General features: G+C 39.3%; 2 protein-coding genes across 2 annotated transcripts in view; one reads left to right on the top strand and one right to left on the bottom strand.

Annotated features, from left to right (window-relative positions):
- Positions 1 to 17,486, top strand: part of CNOT1 (CCR4-NOT transcription complex, subunit 1) — a 42,490-nt gene extending 25,004 nt beyond the window's left edge. Inside the window, exons 18-32 of the mRNA XM_008575191.1 lie at positions 359 to 478; positions 1,244 to 1,386; positions 1,937 to 2,045; positions 2,139 to 2,308; positions 3,097 to 3,328; positions 6,108 to 6,356; positions 7,403 to 7,566; positions 7,741 to 7,858; positions 9,120 to 9,221; positions 10,789 to 10,962; positions 12,293 to 12,442; positions 13,146 to 13,326; positions 14,726 to 14,858; positions 16,137 to 16,271; positions 16,435 to 17,486. Of these exons, the coding sequence (XP_008573413.1) occupies positions 359 to 478; positions 1,244 to 1,386; positions 1,937 to 2,045; positions 2,139 to 2,308; positions 3,097 to 3,328; positions 6,108 to 6,356; positions 7,403 to 7,566; positions 7,741 to 7,858; positions 9,120 to 9,221; positions 10,789 to 10,962; positions 12,293 to 12,442; positions 13,146 to 13,326; positions 14,726 to 14,858; positions 16,137 to 16,271; positions 16,435 to 16,513 (2,259 nt within the window). The 3' untranslated portion in view covers positions 16,514 to 17,486. The remainder of the gene's footprint in view (positions 1 to 358; positions 479 to 1,243; positions 1,387 to 1,936; positions 2,046 to 2,138; positions 2,309 to 3,096; positions 3,329 to 6,107; positions 6,357 to 7,402; positions 7,567 to 7,740; positions 7,859 to 9,119; positions 9,222 to 10,788; positions 10,963 to 12,292; positions 12,443 to 13,145; positions 13,327 to 14,725; positions 14,859 to 16,136; positions 16,272 to 16,434) is intronic.
- A 1,035-nt stretch (positions 17,487 to 18,521) lies between these two features.
- SETD6 (SET domain containing 6) lies at positions 18,522 to 21,527 on the bottom strand. The gene is given in 8 exon segments (XM_008575061.1): positions 18,522 to 18,908; positions 19,108 to 19,250; positions 19,421 to 19,601; positions 20,419 to 20,539; positions 20,676 to 20,870; positions 21,003 to 21,144; positions 21,216 to 21,434; positions 21,437 to 21,527. Coding segments are annotated over 8 exon segments (1,338 nt in total). The 5' UTR covers positions 21,468 to 21,527; the 3' UTR covers positions 18,522 to 18,602.
- Between the last annotated feature and the right edge of the window lie 182 nt (positions 21,528 to 21,709).

Genomic DNA, 21,709 nt, shown 5'->3' with positions numbered 1-21,709 from the left:
AACCCTCGGTGTTGCTCCCGTGCCTCGCTCAGCCAGTGAGCGGGAACCGGTCTGTATGTGGGATCCGAACCCTTGGGCGGGAGCACCGCCGCACTTCCCAAGCAGCGCACTATCCAGTGCGCCACCGGGCCGGCCCCAGTCCTTTCTCAGAACCCCTGTGTTTGCCCTCATGTAAACTTTGCACTTTTTTTTTTTTGGTGGCTGGCTGGTACAGGGATTGAACCCTGTATCCTGATGTTTTCAGCACCACACTCTAACAAGCTGAGCTAACCAGCCAGCCCCCAACTTACCACTTTCAAAAAAAGCTTTCCTTTGATTGTGGAGTGGATCCTGTCAAAATAGGTTTTCTTCTTCCAAGGTTGGTGGTGTGGACCCAAAGCAGCTGGCTGTTTATGAAGAGTTTGCACGCAATGTGCCTGGCTTCTTGCCTACAAATGACTTAAGTCAGCCCACAGGATTTTTAGCTCAGCCCATGAAGGTAAGTACTTGCTTTGATTAAATTGAGTGTTACACAATTCAATTTGCATGTTTTTGTCAATTTATCCATTGCTTCCTGGGAGTTTAAGTTATAGGGGGAAAAAACCCCACAGTTGTTCAGTTAATAGATATTCTTTGTATCAGATCAGTATGGCATACAAGAGATTTTTAATTTTAAATCCATGAGGTTGATTTAACTTTAGTGTTTGGCCTAATTAGAGGAATCTACACAGCAACTTTTTTTTTTTTTCCTTTTTGTCTTTTTTCATGACCGGCAACGGATCGCAACCCTCAGACTTAAGATTTAAAAAACTAATATATATCAAGTTCTATTATATAAGTAGGTGATTTTCCAGAGTAGAATATAGTCATGGCAGTTTCAAATGATAAAATGGGAAATCTTTATATTTCCAGAAAACCTTTCCTTAAGGAAAAATAATTATTGAAGAAACTTTAAAAGATAGTCCTTTAGATTTTGAGGGACAGATTGACCCAAATGTTTGGGTAATGGGTCAAGGTAGGTGGGGAAGCCTTGGATTTTGACTATGTAGGGACAGCAGAACCTTTTATGACAATGAAGAACACAGAATGAACCTAATCTAGATTAAATTTGGTGTGTGTATCAGGCAACTGAATAGGATATTTGTAGAGTGGAGAGAACAGCTATGAGGGTTTAGAAGGTATGTCGTAGTTTGCATTGAGGCTTGGTTTCTGGCTTTGATAGTTGGGCTATTTTCCATGGTTCCGAACACTTTTTCTTCCATAGGCTGTAGAGGGCTTATTAGATGCTACAAGTGGTGCTGATGCTGACTTACTGCTGCGATACAGGGAGTGCCACCTCTTGGTCCTAAAAGCTTTGCAGGATGGCCGGGCATATGGGTCTCCATGGTGCAACAAACAGATTACAAGGTCAGTAGCCATCTTAGAAGAGTAGTAATTATTATACTGCTTTTTGACATATGTGGCCCTGTCCCTTTTTTCTAGAAGGTAAATGAGACATTTGGACTTAACTGATTCTAAGAAGTGAGAATTGTTAAATGGGTTGTCCTTTTTCCATCTGGTCTTCACCTACCCATGATGGATATAGATAACCAATACCTTGTTTTGGGGAATAAATTGTAGGTCATTGTTTTAAAAGGTTCCAATGATTTCACAGCAGTGGCATTCATATATAGGTATTTTAAAGTCTTAAATAGAAAAATCCTCTCTTTGGTAAGCTTGGAAGCAAAGACTAGGCTGTCTTAACACTGGATTGGGCTTAACCCAGGGGTATCTATCCTGCTTCAGTACTGTTTTGAAATTTCAGTAACCTGTTTCGAAATTTGGGAACTGATTTGCAGTTGACTCTCAAGACATTGTTAATTTGGAGCAAATTTCCGTTGAATGAAATATATTCTTTATTTTACCTGAGAGAGTATGGTTAAGCCTATATGAATAAAGGAATACTGACTTTTTCTAGGTGCCTAATTGAATGTCGGGATGAATATAAATATAACGTGGAGGCTGTGGAGTTGCTGATTCGCAATCATTTGGTTAATATGCAGCAGTACGATCTTCACCTGGCTCAGGTATGGAAAGAATTTACTTGAACAGACAGAGTGACTCAGAAAGTGTGTTTGCTCTAAGTGCTTTCTCTTACATTGTATCTTCTGTGTTGCCAGTCAATGGAGAATGGTTTAAACTACATGGCTGTGGCATTTGCTATGCAATTGGTAAAAATCCTGCTGGTGGATGAAAGAAGTGTTGCCCATGTTACTGAGGCAGATCTGTTCCACACCATTGAAACCCTCATGAGGATTAATGCTCATTCCAGAGGCAACGCTCCAGAAGGGTGAGGATGAAATGTGCTAGGATCCGTGTGCATTCAGCAGTTTCCTAAGAAAGAGCTTTAGAAATGAGTGTGCAGACTTACTAACATTACTTGTAACTGCTTTACCTACAGCATATGTGAAGCTTTAGTTAAGCTTGATACTGTCCCTTGAAGTATGAAAGCTTACTAATTGCCAAGCTTTCTTGGTGTAGAGCAGTATGTACAGTACTAGACTTGGTGTCAGAGTCCTCTGTTTAATCCCTGGCTTTACCACTTTAAAGGTACTGTCCCTTGAAGTATGAAAGCTTACTAACTGCCAAGCTTTCTTGGTGTAGAGCAGTACGTACAGTACTAGACTTGGTGTCAGAGTCCTCTGTTTAATCCCTGGCTTTACCACTTTAAAGGTCTCTGATTTTAAACAAGTTGACTTACCAGCCCTAAGCATGTTTCTTATATAAAATGGAAATAATTTCACAAAGAACTGTTGACAATTAAGAGATAAACATAAAGAAGGCATGGCACATAGCAGGCAAGCAGTGAATATTTGTCTACTCTGAACATCAGCTCCACGTGAATGGACACCTTTTTTTGTCAGGAAGTAGCTTACCTGAGATCAGTTACTTGCATATTACATCCTCAAAAGTAAGGAGATATGAAAAGACCAAGGATAGTTTTGCTTAAATATGGAAATGGTGAAATGAAATGATCATCATTCTTGTGATTTCTAATAAATGAGCAGTTTGTCCAGCTGTATGTCTGAAATCACAACCATGAGTAGACTGATTTTCACTCTGGATTTATTGTACTAGATTGCCTCAGCTGATGGAAGTAGTGCGATCCAACTATGAAGCAATGATTGATCGTGCTCATGGAGGCCCTAACTTTATGATGCATTCTGGGATCTCTCAAGCCTCAGAGTACGATGACCCTCCAGGCCTGAGGGAGAAGGCAGAGTATCTTCTGAGGGAATGGGTGAATCTCTACCATTCAGCAGCAGCTGGCCGTGACAGTACCAAAGCTTTCTCTGCGTTTGTTGGACAGGTAGAGCTTTTGGAAAGAAAGGTGCTTTTTATTCAACATAAGTAGGGTGTGGTGCCTCCAATATTAAATAAAGTTCAGTATTATGTACTTGTGGTCATATAGTTACCTCCATACTCATGCAAGCCAAAATGTCATCATCGTGCTCTGTTAAATTGATAACAGCCTATTTGTTTCCTAATAATTGATCATTAAGCAGTAAAGTCAACATTCTCCACCCCCTTTAGTTCTATTTATTCCATTTTGGTTATCACAGCTACAGAGTACAGAAAGTCAGATAATGAATAATGAGACTTCTACATGTCACTGTTGATTATCAAGCTAATAAAATTACGAAAATTATGGGCCAATAAATATGTAAAGTTTTCTTAATAACTCATGTTTAAAAAAAATAAGATTAAAAAACCCCCAAAACTTAAATAAAATATTTAAATGTAGAGCATTTTATTGTATTTTCTAATTTAAGTAGCTTATCTACCTAAACACAGTAACGTGTTCTTTCAGAAAGTAGTTTGCAGTATTTCTTTTCATTAAATTTGATGTAAATTGGAACTTTGAGTTAAAGTGTTAGGGACCAAGTCCCTAGCTTAAGTATCAGATTTGGTAGGAATACTTATATTTGTGAGTAGGATGAGCAGAAAAAATATGTAAAACAGACATATTACCATTTAGCATTCTGTTTTTGATCATCACTGGCTGCTTTCAGTGACTGTGAAGGAATAAGTCCACTTGTCAGTGTATCCTAATTATAATATAAATTTGGCAAGAGTGGTACTTTTCCTGAACTGGCCTTAGAATTTCTTTAGTAGAATTGTTGTACTGTTTGTTCAGGGTTAGCTGTCTGCTTATTTATGCAGATTGACCATTATATTTCTTCAAACTGAAACCAAAACTTAGATATGTCGCCAAGGAAAGAATACAGATTAGGTCTATTTTCAAATAAAAGACAACTAAATGTGGAAGAGCTGATTTGAATTTTAGAAGTTGTTAGAAATTGGATTTACTTTTCAAGATGAATGTTACTTAGTAAATCCTACGAAGTAAATTTCTCAAATCTAAAAGATTCCAGGGATTTACAAAATAATACCCTATTGAAAAGCTGTTACTGTGTATACATAGTTTGATTTCTGATTTGGATGGAAGAAATCTGAATCAATTGGTTTTTGTGATCATTGCTATTTCATGGGTATGGATGTGGCACCTGTCTCAGCTCTTCCTGTTGACTTACTGCTCTCACTTCTCTCCATTTCTCTTGAGAGAGATCATGTATTATACTTTCCTGTTCCCTTTTGTATCCTTTTGAGAATGCCTTTTCTTCTTGTGCTCTCTTGCTCATAGTCGGTCCTCACTCCTTCCCCTCTTGTTTGTTTCAGATTGCAGTATAAAAGTCCCTTTGCTGACCTTCTGTCTTGGCTAGTCCTGCATAGTCCTACCACATTTAGCTCTTTTATTAATTATCAAGGGACAGTTAAACTGTTTTCAAAATTCCAAGATAACCTTCAGGTTTTCTTTCTGGCCTTGGTTTCTTTGTTTAGTAAGTGTTGACCTTCTCCTTTCTCTGCAGCCTCAATGCTTATTTCACTGTCACTTTTTTTGGGGGGGGGGGGTACTTTTTCTTTTGTGTTTTGTTTTTTGTGTTTGTTTTTCTGTTTGTTTTGAGTACTTCCTCACTTTCTGGTGCTGCAAGGTGCTCCAAGCTCATCTTGCGTTGTCCTCGTCCCAGCTGTAGAATCTGCTATTTCTCCAGGAAGGCCTGGTTCCTTTTGTTTGAGGATGGTATACGGAAATCAAGATGTGGGTTCCGGGTGGGCTCCTTTTCTGTATTGCCGGATTTGAGTTGTTAATATTTTGCTAAGGATTTTCACATCTGTTCTTATGGGATATTGGCCTGTCTGGTTTTGGTGTCAGGGTGATACTGGCTTCATAAAATGAGTTGGGAAGTACTCCTTCCTCTTGTGTCTTCTGGAAGAGCTGGTATAGAATTGGTATGCTTCTTCCTTAAAAGTCTGGTTGATTTCACCAAACTCACGTGAGCCATGTAGTCACAAATTTTCCTTATGGGAAGTGTTTTAACTAAAAGGTCAATTGCTTTAATAGATTTGGAGGTATTAAGGTTACCTATTTCTTCTTAAATGAGCTCTGGTCTTTCAATGAATTTGTCCATTTCATCTAAGTGATCAATTTACTGGCAAAATATTTTTTACAGTATTTCTTATTATCTTTTTAATGTTTCTAGGATCTGTAGTGCTGTTCTCTCTTTCCTTATATTGGTCTGTCTTACCACTTTCTATCTTGATTAATATGGATAGAAGTTTATTGATTGTACTGAGATTTTTCAAAGAACTAACTTTTGGCTTTGCTGTTTTTCTCTGTTGTTAATTTGTTTTCAATTTCATGAATTTAAGCTTTTCTCTTTATTATTTCCTCCCTTTTCTTACTCTAAGTTTGCTCTTCTTTTTCTGGTTTCCTAGGATGGAAATTTGCATAGTTCATTTTTCAAATTATTTGGCAGTTTTCTACTGTTCACAATTGCCATGATATTACCTGTCAATTTCCATCTTCTCTATACTCCATTAAACTTAAAACTGTAAGAGTTCTGTCATGGTTCCTTAATGGGGAAGTAATTCTCCTAATGACACTTTTATTTATAAAGTAAGAATTAGAAATGTGACAGTAGGAACAAATGAAAGAACATGAAAATTAAGCATGAAAATTAAAATATACAAAGTTTGTTTATGTGTATTGTCTCATTGTGTCTCTTTATTTTTTGTTCCCATGGTAGATGCACCAACAAGGAATACTGAAGACTGATGACCTCATAACAAGGTTCTTTCGTCTATGTACTGAAATGTGTGTTGAAATCAGTTATCGTGCTCAGGCTGAGCAGCAGCACAATCCTGCTGCTAATCCCACCATGATCCGAGCCAAGTGCTACCACAACCTGGATGCCTTTGTCCGACTCATTGCACTTCTAGTGAAGCACTCAGGGGAGGCCACCAACACTGTCACAAAGATTAATCTGCTGAACAAGGTCTGGAATCCTTTCTTGCCTTTAGTCTTGGTACACTTGAGTATGCATTAGTGGTTCTCAACCTGTTGAGCCTAATCTTTCCCCCCAAACATTCTGTAACATCCTTTTTCTGTCCTGAAATTAAATTCATAGATAATATGTAAACAATACCCATCAGATTTTAGTATGAGTATAGTGCCTTAACTGAAATTTTTTTAAAAAATCATAATGTATTCCAGTATGTTAATGCTTGGTAATGACTACAATAGAAGGTTTAGGTACCCATCAGATTTTAGTATGAGTATAGTGCCTTAACTGAAATTTTTAAAAAAAATCATAATGTATTCCAGTATGTTAATGCTTGGTAATGACTACAATAGAAGGTTTAGGTAGTTTGGGATTTGCCTCTATACACAGAATAACTATGAATGTGTGGCGAGACATGTCCACTAACAGACTGGCAAATCAAATACCATGAGTGACATTTAGTCATTGACTTGATTTACACAGTGGGGGTCTTGGAAATTTGAATATTAAAATAGTGTAAACATATGTGAAAATGGACTTAGATTTTGGTATTGATAAACTACAAATAGGTTCTTCATGTTCCTCACTGTCCAGTGGGCAAATCAAGTGGAGTGCAGGACAATTCTTTGAATGAGATATTTCTGCAGCCTAATACCTTCCCTGGCCTCCACTACTAAATGCCAAGAAAGTATAAACCATTTGCCACTTGTCAATTTCATGTCCAACCAGAAGAATTACATTGTGTTAACATGTTGAAATTTGAGGGGCCATGCTTATTTCTGGAGCTTTAGAAAAACCAGTGGGCATTTGTGGAGGATATTTGTGGTTCTAGGATATTGAAATTAAAAATACAGACACACACAAAAAAACACTGCAGGCCAAATTAAACCAATTTGTGGCCTCTTTAGCTGCATGCATATAATTTTGTATTCAAATGGTATATATCCTTTCTTTTAATTTGGGGCTGAAGAAAGCATGATTTGAAAGTGGCTAGTGAGTTATCTATATGGCTTACAAGCTCTAATCTGTGTTCTATATAGGTCCTTGGTATAGTAGTGGGAGTTCTCCTGCAGGATCACGATGTTCGGCAAAGTGAATTTCAGCAGCTTCCGTACCATCGAATATTTATCATGCTGCTCTTGGAACTCAATGCACCTGAGCATGTGTTGGAAACCATTAATTTCCAGACACTTACAGCTTTCTGGTGTGTATTCTTGGGCTTAATAGGGGTTCCCTGTTAAGGGTTGCTGGTTTAGGGTAGAACTCTTGTGGATTGAGGCATGTTGATTTATGAGACAATTGCACATTGCTTACATTCATGTGTTGTTCACATATTTAAGCTGGACTGTGCTTCTGACTAAGGTTTTTCTTCTTCCAGCAATACATTCCACATCTTGAGGCCTACCAAAGCTCCTGGCTTTGTGTATGCCTGGCTTGAACTGATCTCCCATCGGATATTTATTGCAAGAATGCTGGCACATACGCCACAGCAGAAGGTGTGGCTGCAGTTTATCTCCTACAGATGAAGACTGTAACTACCTAGGGCCTATTAGCACACCTGTAGATTTCTATTAGTCATTTAGTAGTAATTATACTTCTTCCAAGCTTAGCTGGGAATTCTTCTATTTAGTGTTGAGTCAAGACATGGAGAGAGGTTTACCCACGTACATAACTGCCTCTGCCTGAAAGCCATTCCTCAGTGATTTAGGGTGTTCTTTCTTCAACTCTGTTGTGGGCCACCTGTGCCAATCTCTTAAGGTTTTTTTGTGTTTCAGTGTTTTGCTGCTTTATACACAAGAATGATTTGTTTTACATGCTAGTCAGTTAAGGTTTTAAGTTGAAATCCTTGAGTGCCTCCTTAGTTATCTGAATAAATCTCTGGGTAATGAGGCTCCAGAGCTTGCTAGTTTTGCCAGTTTTCACTCTAAATGCTGAAAAGGTGTTGTACTTAATTTTGAGGACCACTGGACTATTTTATTTGAAGGATTATGATCAAGTTCTGTTAAAGAGTTCTTAGTTTAATTAGGAATACAACACAGTTAACATGAGAAGTTTCTGTTCCACCTTGCAATTAAATGGCAAATGAGTACTGCAGAAAGTACCCCCTTGTTTGGCCCTTTAGATCAGAAGAAAATGTGACTACTGTGTGAAGTGAACTTGGAAAAAAAAAAAAAGTGGTGAAATAACCCTTAAATGAAGTTGGTTTTGTTTGGTGGAAAAGCATTCCATTCCAGTAGGATGGAACACAACATATTGAATAAAATTATCCAAGGATGAATATTATTGATATGGTTGACAGTGAGCAGGTCAAGTTTGGCTGAAAATAGAGGATTCCTTTTGTAAACTTGAGGAGGTTATTTGCCAGGAAGTGGGGATGGGAAAAGAAATGGTTGAGACCCAGGACTTAATTAAAAGGAGTTAAGGAAACAGACAACTAGTTGTCAGTTTATCAGCTGGCTGAGTGTTTTGTGTTCTGTTTGAAATTTCAAGTTTTCTTCCTTTCCCTTTTTTAATTTTGCTACAGGCACAAGGACCATTGTCCTGAAATCTCTGGAGCAAGTTTGTTTCAAGTATCATTTCCCACTGTCTTCATAATTACTTGGTCCTTTTTTAGGAGAGGTGCTTATGTTAGTATTCTCTACTTATATTAGTAAGAAGAAGATAATCATGAAGTCCCAGTGTAGTTGCTTGGACAATTCTTGGTGGCCAAACGACAGCTGAGTATAATTATGACTCATGTACATTTCTTTCTTTCAGGGGTGGCCTATGTATGCACAGCTACTGATTGATTTATTCAAATATTTAGCTCCTTTCCTTAGAAATGTGGAACTCACCAAACCTATGCAAATCCTCTACAAGGTAATTAATTTGAATATATAAATTAATGTCCAGAACTAAAAACTCACTTTCAGCTACAAATATGAGGCTTTTTGTTTTTATTTATTAAGCTTTTAAATTATAATGTACCTTCAGAAAAGTGCAAAAATCAAACATACTTATATAACCAGCACCCAGATCATATGTTCAACTTTAGTACATACTCCAGTTTTACAAAGTGTCTGTACCAGTAGCACATCAGAGGTATTGTTTTTCCACATCCTTGCCATACCTGATATTGCCTGTTTTTCATTTTAGTCTTTTTGGCAGTTGTGCAGTAGGATCTCAATGTGGATTTAATATGCATTTCCTTGATGATTTCTTAGTGAGGTTTTCATGTGTAGTCTGGCCATTTGGATATCCCCCTTTCTGATGTTCCTCTTCCAGTCTTTTTGCATATTTCTTTTGGATTGTTAGCATTTTTCTTATTTTTTAAATAGGAGTTCTTCATATCTTCTGGACATAAGCTCTTTGATATATAGTCATCCCTCAGTATTGGGGGGAGGGGATTGATTCCAGCACCCCCACGGATACCAAAGTCTTCGAATGCTCAAGTCCCTGATACAAAATGGTGTGTAGTATTTACATAGAACCTATGGCCATTCTCCCATATACTTTAAATCATCTCTAGATTATTTATAATACCTAATATAATGCTGCACATCACTTCATTTGCATGGATTCAATGTAAATTCTACATGTGGCAAATTCACGTTTTGCTTTTTGGAACTTTGTGGGTTTTTTTCCCCCCCAAATAGTTTAAGTCCACAGTTGGTTGAATCCATGGATGTGGAACCCACAGACATGGAAGGCCAACTGTATATTCAGGTTATCTCCCACTCTCACAGCTTGATTTTTCACCCCCTTAAAGGAAGGTGTCTTGAGGAAAACAAGCTTTAAAAATTACTGTAGTCAAAATTATCTTTTTAAAAAATTTTTATTAAAGTTTGCTTTTTGTGACTTGTATAAGATCTTTGTCTCAAGTTGCTGAGGTGTTCTACGTACTACCTGTTAAACCGTTTTTTCATGCCTGAAGGATCTGTAGTGATAGTTCCTTTTTCATTCCTGATATTAGTAATTTTTTTGTTTTCTTCATCAGTGTTGTAGAGTTTATCAGTTTTGTTAATCTTTTCTAATAACTGCTTTTAGCTTTGATTTTTCCCCTTCCCCTTTTAGTGCTTTATATAATTTTTAATTGATATGTGCTGTTTTTCTTCTACTTTCTTTGGTTTCCATTAGTTCTTTTTCTAGCTTCTGAAGATAAACATATCATTGTATTTTTTAAAATTTTGTCCAGCTTCTTCTGGCATATTCATTTATGACTGTAATGACTCCTGATGTCTAGTTTTTCATTTCTAAATGTAAATATTTTGATAAATCACCTGTAATAATATTGTTAGTGTTGATTAAAGCCTGTAACCTTGTTTTTATATTCTTGAAGTATACTTTTTGTCTTTTTTTTTTTTTTACTCGAGTTACATTCATAATAGAAAAAATGTTACTTTTCCTTACTTACTGTGGAAATTTTTTTTTTGTTTTTTAAAAATAGGGCACTTTAAGAGTGCTGCTGGTTCTTTTGCATGATTTCCCTGAGTTCCTTTGTGATTACCATTATGGGTTCTGTGATGTAATCCCACCTAATTGTATCCAGTTAAGAAATTTGATCCTGAGTGCCTTCCCAAGAAACATGAGGCTCCCAGACCCATTCACTCCTAATCTGAAGGTAAAGTTCCAAACAGTTCAAGAAAAAGTTACGTCTTAATTTTTTTAGCCCTTTCTCTTATAAACAAGCTATTTAACCTCCCTCTCCTCAACATACACGTTATTTTTTAGGTAAGGATACTTTTTGAGGGGAAGAAACAATCATGTGGGTATGCTATTGCTCCTGCTACGTATTGGTTTCACAGTATTTTTCTAGTTTTTATTTTTTGCATTAATTTCGGTATTAAATTTAGCTATATGTATAGAACCCCAGCCTAGGTGTTGGGCAGTCATTTGCTGGGTGGCCCCATGTAGCAGAGAACTGCAGAACAAACAGACCTTAGTTATGCCCAGATTTCATAGATGTTTTATGTGTGTGTGCTTATATAGTTGTCCCTTGGGGGATTGGTTCCAGGACCTTCTCCCTCCATACCAGAATCTGCAGATGCTCAAGTCCCTTATATAAAAGGGTATAATATTTGCATATAAACTAGGCACATACTCTTATATACTTTAAATCATCTCTAGATTACTTACAGTGCAGATAAAATGTAAATGCCATGTAAATGTCATTATACCGTATTGTTTAATTTTTAATATTTTTATTTCATTTAATTTCAATTATGTTTTTCAGTTTTTTATTGTTTTTATGTTTTTTCCCCCCTGGTTTTGTTTTTCCCTCCTGGATACTTAAATCCACAGTTGGTTGAATCCATCGCTGACTGGGTTTTGATTAAATTGCTGAAGCAAAGGAGAGAAGGGACCACTTAAAACCCAGTGTCCTGACATGTTTACTATAGTTTTTTATGTATTCTTTACTCTTTAAATTTCACATGCATTTTTTTTAAGTAGTAAGTGTGATGTTTTCTTGTTCTGCTGGGCCTTCTTCTAAAGACATAGACTGTCCTGACATGTTTACTATAGTTTTTTATGTATTCTTTACTCTTTAAATTTCACATGCATTTTTTTAAGTAGTAAGTGTGATGTTTTCTTGTTCTGCTGGGCCTTCTTCTAAAGACATAGATAGGGCTCTTCGTGAGTGAGGAATCTCATTCTGGACTCTTTAAATCCAAGTCCAAGAAAAATTGATAAATGGTGCACACTAGACCTCTTCACAAAAGGGATCTATTTTTGCCTTATTTTAGAAAGGAAATACATTATGGAATGAGAAATTCTTACATTTTATATGTAGGTTCTTCTAATTAAAGATTGATTAAAGTAATAAAAAGTGGCAGCTCTACTCTTCATTTGTAATGTGTATAGTTTTAGAAAAACAATCCTACTACTTTCTAGCATTGATAAAATTTGCTGTGAACTCTTACAAATGCTTGTGATTCTTGTATTTGTGACAGGTGGACATGTTGAGTGAAATTAACATTGCACCCCGGATTCTCACCAATTTCACTGGGGTGATGCCACCTCAGTTTAAAAAGGATTTGGATTCCTATCTTAAAACTCGATCGCCAGTCACTTTTCTGTCTGATCTGCGCAGCAACCTACAGGTTAATTGGGTTGGGTTATATTCTCAGATGTGTCTTTCATAGAAAGCACTTTTAGGCATGATTCTATGTATGGCCCATTTGGGATTTATTTTCTTTAACTTGATTTAAAGATTTAAAAACATATGGTCATTTCTGTCAGTTGGGTGAACTTACCTGGATAATATATTTTACTAGTTTATTTCATTAGTGACACATGCTGCAGCTTTGGATGAGGTAACCAGGGAATGGACCATTTGATTTTCTGTTATACTACTGATTGTCATTCCCTGTTTGTACTCCAAGATTTTTCCAAATAAATGGATTGTTTTAATTTGCTGTATAGAACAACTTTAAGTTGTACTATCGTTCCAGTCATTCCACACCATGCAGCCACAACTTTCTCCCTCTCCAAATCTTTATTATAATTGGGATAGTACATATTTTGACTTTGTAAACTTTAGAGCTGTGACATGAGCACAGTGATGATATGTTAAAGCTTTGGCTTCCCAAGGGAAATCATGTTTCTGTTGACACAGCCACCATTGGGGCAGCTGTGTATTTGTTAAATAACCTCACAAACTCAAGCAAGTTTCTGTCATTTAAGTCACAAAGAATGTTGAGAACAATTTAGCCTTTCTGTGGAGGCATAAGAAGGGTTTAGAATTATTAGTACTAGAATCAGTCCTCTGTGGGAGTAAGGAAGCTTTCTGTTTTGCTTGTTTAGGTATCCAATGAGCCTGGCAATCGCTACAACCTCCAGCTCATCAATGCACTGGTGCTCTACGTAGGGACTCAGGCTATTGCACACATCCACAACAAGGGCAGCACACCTTCAATGAGCACCATCACCCACTCAGCACACATGGACATCTTCCAGAACCTGGCTGTGGATTTGGACACTGAGGGTGAGTGAAGCCACACAGTTTTAAGAGTCAAGTTCTTGGTGCATTTTGCCACAGTTCAGATCACAAAAATATAAAAATGCTTTAAGCCACAATCGAGAAGTGATTTGTCAGTATATTTGTAGGTCTGCCTGGTTTTTTACCTTAATTTGGATATTATCTGCTCAATGAAGAAAACACAGAAATGCATTAATGAAAGAATAATCCAAAATCCTGTCATATTAGTAAATATTTTGGTGTGTGTGACTGCAGTATTTTAGTGTCCAGTGTTCATTTTAGTAGTGAAAGACAGGCTCATGTTACATCATTTTGTCAGCCTGCCATTTACCTGTTTGCCAGGCAACATGTTAGATGTTAGGTGTATAAAGATTAATGAATAGGACATCTCTGTTCTGCAAGAAGTTCACAGTATTACAGGTCACTTCTTTCCTGGTTGAGCTTTTATTTCTTTAGATGCTCAATATTCATTCCTATATAATAGAGACCCCAGTTAGGTGCCAACTACCTATATAGTCCTGCTTATATTAGCACACACATACTTTACAAGGATACCTACTTTTAACTTTGCTATGGATTCTTGAGAGGCTAATTAATATTGGGTATATATACTGCATGCCTATTTGTAGAAGGGATTTGACACAGCTTAAAATCAAAATTTAACAAAATTGAATACCCTACACCCAGAGTTCAGCAATTAGAGGGCAGCCTTTAGGGAAGAAGTCTTAAGGGTCACTGTGATAGTCTTATAGATAGTAATAATATCAAGCAGAGGCAGACAACCAAACCCAACTAAGATAATAATTTATCCCAGTATAGTTTAGTGGTTCTCAAAGTGCTGTCTGAGAACCCTTGGGGGTGGTGGTGGTCCAAGACCCTTTTAGAGGGGCTGTGAGGTCAAACTATTTTCATAGTAAAAAGACATTTGCTTTTTGTTATTTATATTAACATATTAGTAGGTCTGTTTTTTAAAATTTATTTTATTTTAGTATTTTTTTTTTTTTTTTTTTAAAGATGACCGGTAAGGGGATCTTCACCCTTGACTTGGTGTTGTCAGCACCACGCTCAGCCAGTGAGCGAACCGGCCATCCCTATGTGGGATCCGAACCCGGGGCCCTGGTGTTATCAGCACCGCACTCTCCCGAGTGAGCCATGGGCCGGCCCAGGTCTGTTTTTTTAAATGACAGTATCTTTAAATCTTATTTTTAATTCCTCATGGAAAATACTGAATTAAAACCCACGGAAATAAAAACTTTGGGATCCTGAGAACCACTAGTTTAAACCAAAGAATAATTTAAAAGCCTCTATCAGAAATCCAAACCCTAGCGAGTCAGAACTAATGTCTTCCCATGTTGGCCATTCGCAAGTCCTCACCTCACCAAAATCAAGTTTTCTTAATTTCTAGGTCGGTATCTTTTCTTGAATGCAATTGCAAATCAGCTGCGGTACCCAAATAGCCACACTCACTACTTCAGCTGCACCATGCTGTACCTTTTTGCAGAGGCCAACACTGAAGCTATCCAGGAACAGATCACAAGGTAAGAGAGAGGTTATTTTTTCAAATGCCTCAAAGTAGTGCCCCCTACCCCCTCATTTTGAATTCTTGGGGTTTTTTTTTTTTGCATGCATTCAGTGTTTATTGGACATGTAAAAGATGCTTCGTGATGTGTTACATGTGGGATATAGTTATGAAAAAAATGGAGATGCTTTCTGCCTGCCTAATATTTAGTCTGATAGACACAAAAAAGTCCCATGTAGAGAATGATAAATCATAATTATTGCTGAAATGTAGTTTACAACAAAAGGCACACAACATTTTGATGTGATTTGGTCAGGAGTTTCTCTGTGAAGGTGGAGTGGCTGTTTTTAACTAGTCCTGAATCATGCGGTCATATTAAAGACTGTATTAAGGATCTTGGACTTTTCCTCCTTGTCTCTGGGTTGAAAGGCTTTAAGCTGGAGCAATAATAGGACCTTCATACTTGTGTTTTCCTAACAATACTTAGGAATCTGTTGCAGATTGTTTCGACTGTATATAGCAATGGAGATTAGTAAATAGGTAGATTCTGGTCAGAGAGATGTATACTTTAAAAGTTGGACCAAACTTTAAAACCTTCCCATTCATCTAATAGTAGTACTTGTGGTGGTGCTAAATATGGTATTCCTTAGGTTTGTATATCAAAATTTACTCTTTTATTATTGAATGCTTAGGTGATAATGTCCAGTTCTGTGATCATATGTAAAGCTGCAGTAAGCCTTTTTGCACTTAATCTGTTCTTGTGTTTCATTATTGCCTTAGGGAAAATTTAGAAGTACAATTGTTAGGTGAAAGGATATGAATATTTAGGCCAATACTTATTGCCATTCAAAAATTTTTTGCCAACTTATATATGCACTGAGTGTTAGAATTCTTGTTTCCTGTTCCTCATTTTCATTGGATGTTCATTCTTGAAGTGATTACGTTGTGCCATGTACTCTGTGGGCTTTATGTGGCTTCTCTCCCCACCATCTTATTCTGATCAGCTCTGAGATATATATTGTTACACTTACTTTATGTTAATAGTATTCTAGGGTTTAGTAAATAGAAAGAGTCAAGACTCAAACCCAGGTATCCTATCCAGAATCCATTTACACTAAGAGTGTTGTATAGAGTATAGAGTATAAAGAATAATCTACCTGTCTTTAGTAAAGGTAAAAACTTTTGCACGTGGTTTAATAATCAGGGAGAAGAATCAGAAAAAAGGTAGTGGAGAATTGGTCATGAATTTGCATGTTTCTCTGTGCATTAACTAGTAACCCTCTCTCCCCTTCTCCAGGGTTCTCTTGGAACGGTTGATTGTAAATAGGCCACATCCTTGGGGTCTTCTTATTACCTTCATTGAGCTGATTAAAAATCCAGCATTTAAGTTCTGGAATCATGAGTTTGTACACTGTGCCCCAGAAATTGAAAAGTGAGTTAAAAGCAATTTTAATTTTCGGGGAATGAGAATCATTTGTTTTCTCCAGCTTGGGTTGGTGATTAACATGGCAAGAACAGCTAAAACAAGAGATACAAGGTGTTGTTAGGCCTAAACTTTTCTCACAAATGAATTTGCAACTGTCTCCATTCTTCAGGTTATTCCAGTCGGTTGCACAGTGCTGCATGGGGCAGAAGCAGGCTCAGCAAGTAATGGAAGGGACAGGTGCCAGTTAGATGGAACTGCAGCTCCGTTGCAAAGGTTTCAGCCTGGAGATCCCACTGCGCCAAGTTGATAAACTGAAGAATTCTTTTCAGCTCTTCCTGACCTTCCAGCCCTTTGGTTCTCGGGTATCTGCCCCAACTGCTGGTTGGGTCAGCCTCCTGTCTATGTGGGTTCCAAAGTTTAATGCATTTTTTTGACTCTTGGCCAAAATTTAGAAGATGCTGTGAATATCATTTTGAACTTGTGTAAATATATGAAAGAGAAAAAACCTTTGTCTGGAACTTCTTGGGTTTGTGCAAAATGTGTCCAAGGTAAATACATAAATTTGTACCTTGTAAGAGACAGCTGAAGCCATGCACTTTTCTGAGGGCATAGCTCCATGTCTTCTGACATTCTTGGTGTCCCATAGAACAGCAAAAAGCCAGTTTAAATACTGTGCAACTTTTTAAAAAAAATGTGGACAGGGGACCTTGGAAATCACTAAATTATTTAAAATGTGGTTGTGCTAGAATTCAGTGTGCAACGGAACATGGGGAGGGCTCTCAGTTGAGATCTCATGGGTTTTTGTTTTGCTTCTATCTAAAGCTGCCAGCAGGGAAAGCAACAGTTGTACTAACTGTTTATATATACACTGTGCCTGTGAGACAAGGTCAGCTCTCCCTATAGGGGACACCAGACCAGGCCTAAAGCTCCCCCATCCCTCTCCTAATACTTGTAAATTGTAGGGAAAGGAAAGGGAACCAAATCATATGAACTGTCATCCCCCATTTATCCCACTGAACAGCCATATCGGCTGAGTTGAACAACAAATAAGTTTTTTTTTAAAAAGACCAATACAGCACCTTTTGTAAGGATTTCGAATGTTTTGGAGATGTATTGGTTGCTATGTTGTATTTTGTAGCCTTTCTAGTTCCTGAGCTTTAGCTCTCCCACTTCTTAAATGTGGATGCATACTGTAGTTAAACATTAAAGTCATGACACACATGTGAGTCCACTGTGCCTTTCACAGTAGCAGCAGCCAGTGCTGGTGATGAGGAGCAAAGTGCGTAGCCCAGCCTTTGCAGAGGGGGCCATCGGGAAACAACAACTTCTTGCTGAATGAGGAATGATAGACCTTTCTCACTTCTAAGCTGGCATGCTTAAACAAACATGGGAATTGTTTTTGTACAGTTTTTTTCTCCTGTTTTCTTTCCAACAATGGAAAATTGTCAGGTTTCTATGGTTAAATTGAGTTATAAAATGCCTATGTTTCTCTGTTTCTCTAATATCCTTTACCCCAAGGTGTTTTGATATTTTTAAAAGAAAATGAATAGGTATATATTTAAAACTCAGCCCGCTTAAAATTTACACTTAATGACTGTCAAGTTTTATGGCCAGAGAGAACAAAATGGTTCAAAATTAAATACTTGAAGTCTTACACGAGTGGGACTTGAATGTCCTTGGCGTCTTACAGTTTATTCCCTGAAGGGTGAGTTATACAAACTTCAGACTGCTGATTAGATAACTGAAGGGGGAATTAAAGCAACCCCTCTAACCAAGTGCCAGTCATATAGCTTATTAAATCCTCTATAACAGGAAATGGAATCTCTTTAAAAAAAAAAAAGAAAGAAAAAGGTTAAATGACTTCCTCAAAATAGACCCCAGGCTGAACCAGGTCCACCTCCAAAGTCCATGTTATTAAATGCTAGAATACAAGACAGCCTATTTATTACTATATTTCTGCTGGCTTTGGTTAAGACAGAGAACAAAATAGCTTTAAAATGTTCTTAAGCCTGCTGTTCCTAATCAAACACCTCACCATTACCTCAGAGTTAATTCTAGCACAACATCTTTGCTACTTTCCCTTTTGGTATCTAATTAAGAAAAGCAAAAATCCAGAAGAGAACAAAATAGCTTTAAAATGTTCTTAAGCCTGCTGTTCCTAATCAAACACCTCACCATTACCTCAGAGTTAATCCTAGCACAACATCTTTGCTACTTTCCCTTTTGGTATCTAATTAAGAAAAGCAAAAATCCAGATTTTCCTCCTTCTCAAGCATCAGTGAACATCAGCTTAGAATAAAGTTCTTATTGCTGATCCTTCAGACCATAGACATCCTGCTAACTTGTCAGTTGCAACAACTGATGTAAAATCATCTTCTGACCATAGCGAACCTGTAAGGCCTGCTGTTCCCTCCAGCTGAGCTTGGCGTAGATTTCCTTACTACTGAGTAAATCTTGCTCAGATTTTAAGTCTGTAGCATAGGTTTGCAGGGTCAACAGAACACTGTCTCGAAGAAGCTGTCTCCATGATGATTTTAGCTTGGGAATATTTGCAATTGTCAGGCTGTCTTCTTCCCTTTTACCGTTTCCCCATCCATCCTGGTCTTTAAACTTTCTGAACTCATCAGCAGACATGCATAGTACCTAGAAGCAACCATGGGGCCCTTTAATCAGGGTGTACTACTTGTGTATTTCTAAAATTGATTTACAGGAGTCCCAACCTATCTAAGCAGCAGTTATTAAAAGTGTTCTCTCATTGTACCCCACCTTTCATCTTGTAGCTATTTCACTCTAAATACTTAAGCTATTTGTTAGCATTAAATGGCCATTCTCAGCCCTTTACCTTTAGTGTGATGGTCAGTTCCTCTTCAGTCAGCACCTCCTCCCGCCCAATCACAAAGGCTCCCTCTTCCCCTACCATCTCCAGTTTGCATAAGAAATCCCAGCGCTCATATAGTAGAAGTCTTTCAGCTTCAACTTTTGTTCCTATAGATAAAGCGATAGTACAAAAGTCTCAGTATACCCAAGTGCTCATTTCTCCTTTAAGCTATCACCTAGTCTATAAAACCAGTCAACTGCTTTTAGCAAAACCATTATAACCTGCGGCGGGTAATAGACATAGCCACCAGTGTCAAAGACTGAGTCAAGACACTCACCCTGTAATGCTGCTTCACGAACTGTCACCATCTGAATGTCAGCTGTGTCATTTGTGTTGTCAGGATATGGTTCGACAAAACCATACATATGAATCAGTTGCCAATTAGCCATTTGCCCGTAAGTGTTGAAAATCTCATGGCCTTTAGGAATGGGCTGAGTGGCCACCATCCGAAGATAATTCTAGGGTGAAATGGAGAAGCTGGGGCCATGCCCTTCCCAGGCCACCCCATAAAGATTATTTCCCTCTTAGGAAGAGTCTCCAGCAGGTGTAGTTCAGCCATGGGACTGATGCTATATCTACCAACATTCTACCTTTAGCTCCTATTAGACCCTGTACTGTACAATGAAAGGGGTGAGGCTGACTTAAAAAGGTCAGCTTCATGTTTTATCGGGTGAATCTCTGCTCAGTCATCTTCAGCACTTGAAAAGTTGCTAGCTTTTGACAATGAACAATTAAACCCAGACCAAAGTAGGGAAAAGCAAATAGAGACAAGGATTAGAAATAGCCATATTTACTAATTTTTAACCCCATAAACCTATCTCTTCTTGCAACTTTCCATATAAAACAAAACTGGTAAAAACACAGCCCTGAGGTCATCTTAGATTTCTAGGATATGAATATCCCCACTTCTCCCCCTCCCTCCCCAAAAGAAGCGAAATGATAGCTGTTCCAGGCGGCTGTCCACAGGCCTATGACACTGCACAAAGTAGCCAGTGGGGAACGAAACCTGGCTATGCAGACTACCCAACCTCTAGCACCAAATAAATGATGGTAACTATAGTTTATGAGGACTGAGCACAACTTTCTTTGAAGGCTTTAAAATGTTTTGTGTTCAAACGATTTTACCATAATATGCATACTCAAAGTACAAACAGGAGGAGCTAATTTCACCTACTCATTTTTAGCATAGTAAGACTGGAGCCCAATGACACACTGGTTTGAATGAAGTGCTCAATCTGTGCACATAAGAACAAGAACTGGTTGGGATCCACTCACTGCAGAATATTCTAGGTTGGCATTGTGATTGGCTAAGTGGTTTAGCATGTCTGCAGCAGGCACCATCAAAGGTGAGTTTGGCTCCTTTTCATCATCATCCTCCTCCAGTGGTTCCTGAAAACTGCCAGAGAGAGAGCTTGGCTAAGACCCAGTCTTGAGTGAAGAACTGGGAGTGCAGTACACTCTTCTTCCCCCTCTTGTCACTCAACACAGTTGTAAGGAAAAGGGTTTGGTCCTCCAAGGCTCTACTCACTGACCTATATGCCATTACGAGGGCCACGAGCTGGTGGTAGAGTTCCAAAGAGCGAACTCTGGGGCTGAAGAGATCAGGGTGGGCTTCCATGAAGGGCAGCACGATGGAATAGTACTCGCTGCGGATGTTGGCCAAATCTTTCTCCACCGCCTCAGGTACGCCTGTGCCCTGCAGCAGGCGCCGGCGCTCCTCCTGTGGCCTGCAGGGACACCCCACCGAAGTTCCTGCACACACGCTACCGGGACTGGTACTTGGAGGCCCTGTCCGCGGAGCAAGGTGGTGGGAGCAGGCTATGATGCGGGCACTCCCCAAGCCTTTCCACGGCGCTCACCAGAACATGGGGTGCTCCAAGCGGCCTAGCTCGGGCCAGAGCGCAAAGTAGGGGCTCCAAGGGGAGGCCGGGGCCTGCAGCTCATGGAGCAGGGCCAACAGCAGCGGCACCCAGCCGGACTGGCTCTGCAGCGCGCCTCGCTCTGAGGAAGACACGGGGGTGAGAGGCCCGCCGCGGCCCGACCCCGGTGCCCCGGTCCGCCGGCATGCCCACCTCGCTCTAGCAGGCCGCCGATTGAGCAGGTGTGCTGTGACAGGAGAGCGGCCCGCGGCACCGCTAACAGCTGCTCTCCGGGCTGCACGCTTTCCCGGGCCACCAGGCCGTAGCCTGCCACCGTGCCCTGCCGGCTCACTGCCACCTGAGCAGGGGAGGGACCGGTCAAAGTAGCCCCGTGCCCCATCGCGCTTCCTCCATCCACAGCCCGCCCACCCATTCACTCACCTTGGGACTCAGCTCCAGCCCCATCCGCCGGCACCAGCTAATGAAGCCGGCCACTGGGTCCGGGTTGCTGCCGCCCACCGGCCCCGACACCTGAGATACCAGAGCTCAGTGACGAGGCCCAGCGCCGTAGTGCCCGCTAGGGGCAGGAGGAGACGAGGCGGTGAAAGGGCTTGGGGTGGGGGAGGGGTCGCGCGGAGCGGGGGAAGGGACCCGCGGGAGGGGGCGGAGGGGGCGCACGCGGGACGACTCCGGGCCGGGTAGGGGTG

Source organism: Galeopterus variegatus, unplaced genomic scaffold, assembly GCF_000696425.1.
Source record: "Galeopterus variegatus unplaced genomic scaffold, G_variegatus-3.0.2 Scaffold58, whole genome shotgun sequence".
Taxonomy (NCBI): domain Eukaryota; kingdom Metazoa; phylum Chordata; class Mammalia; order Dermoptera; family Cynocephalidae; genus Galeopterus; species Galeopterus variegatus.
This window is presented reverse-complemented; position numbering and strand designations above follow the sequence as displayed.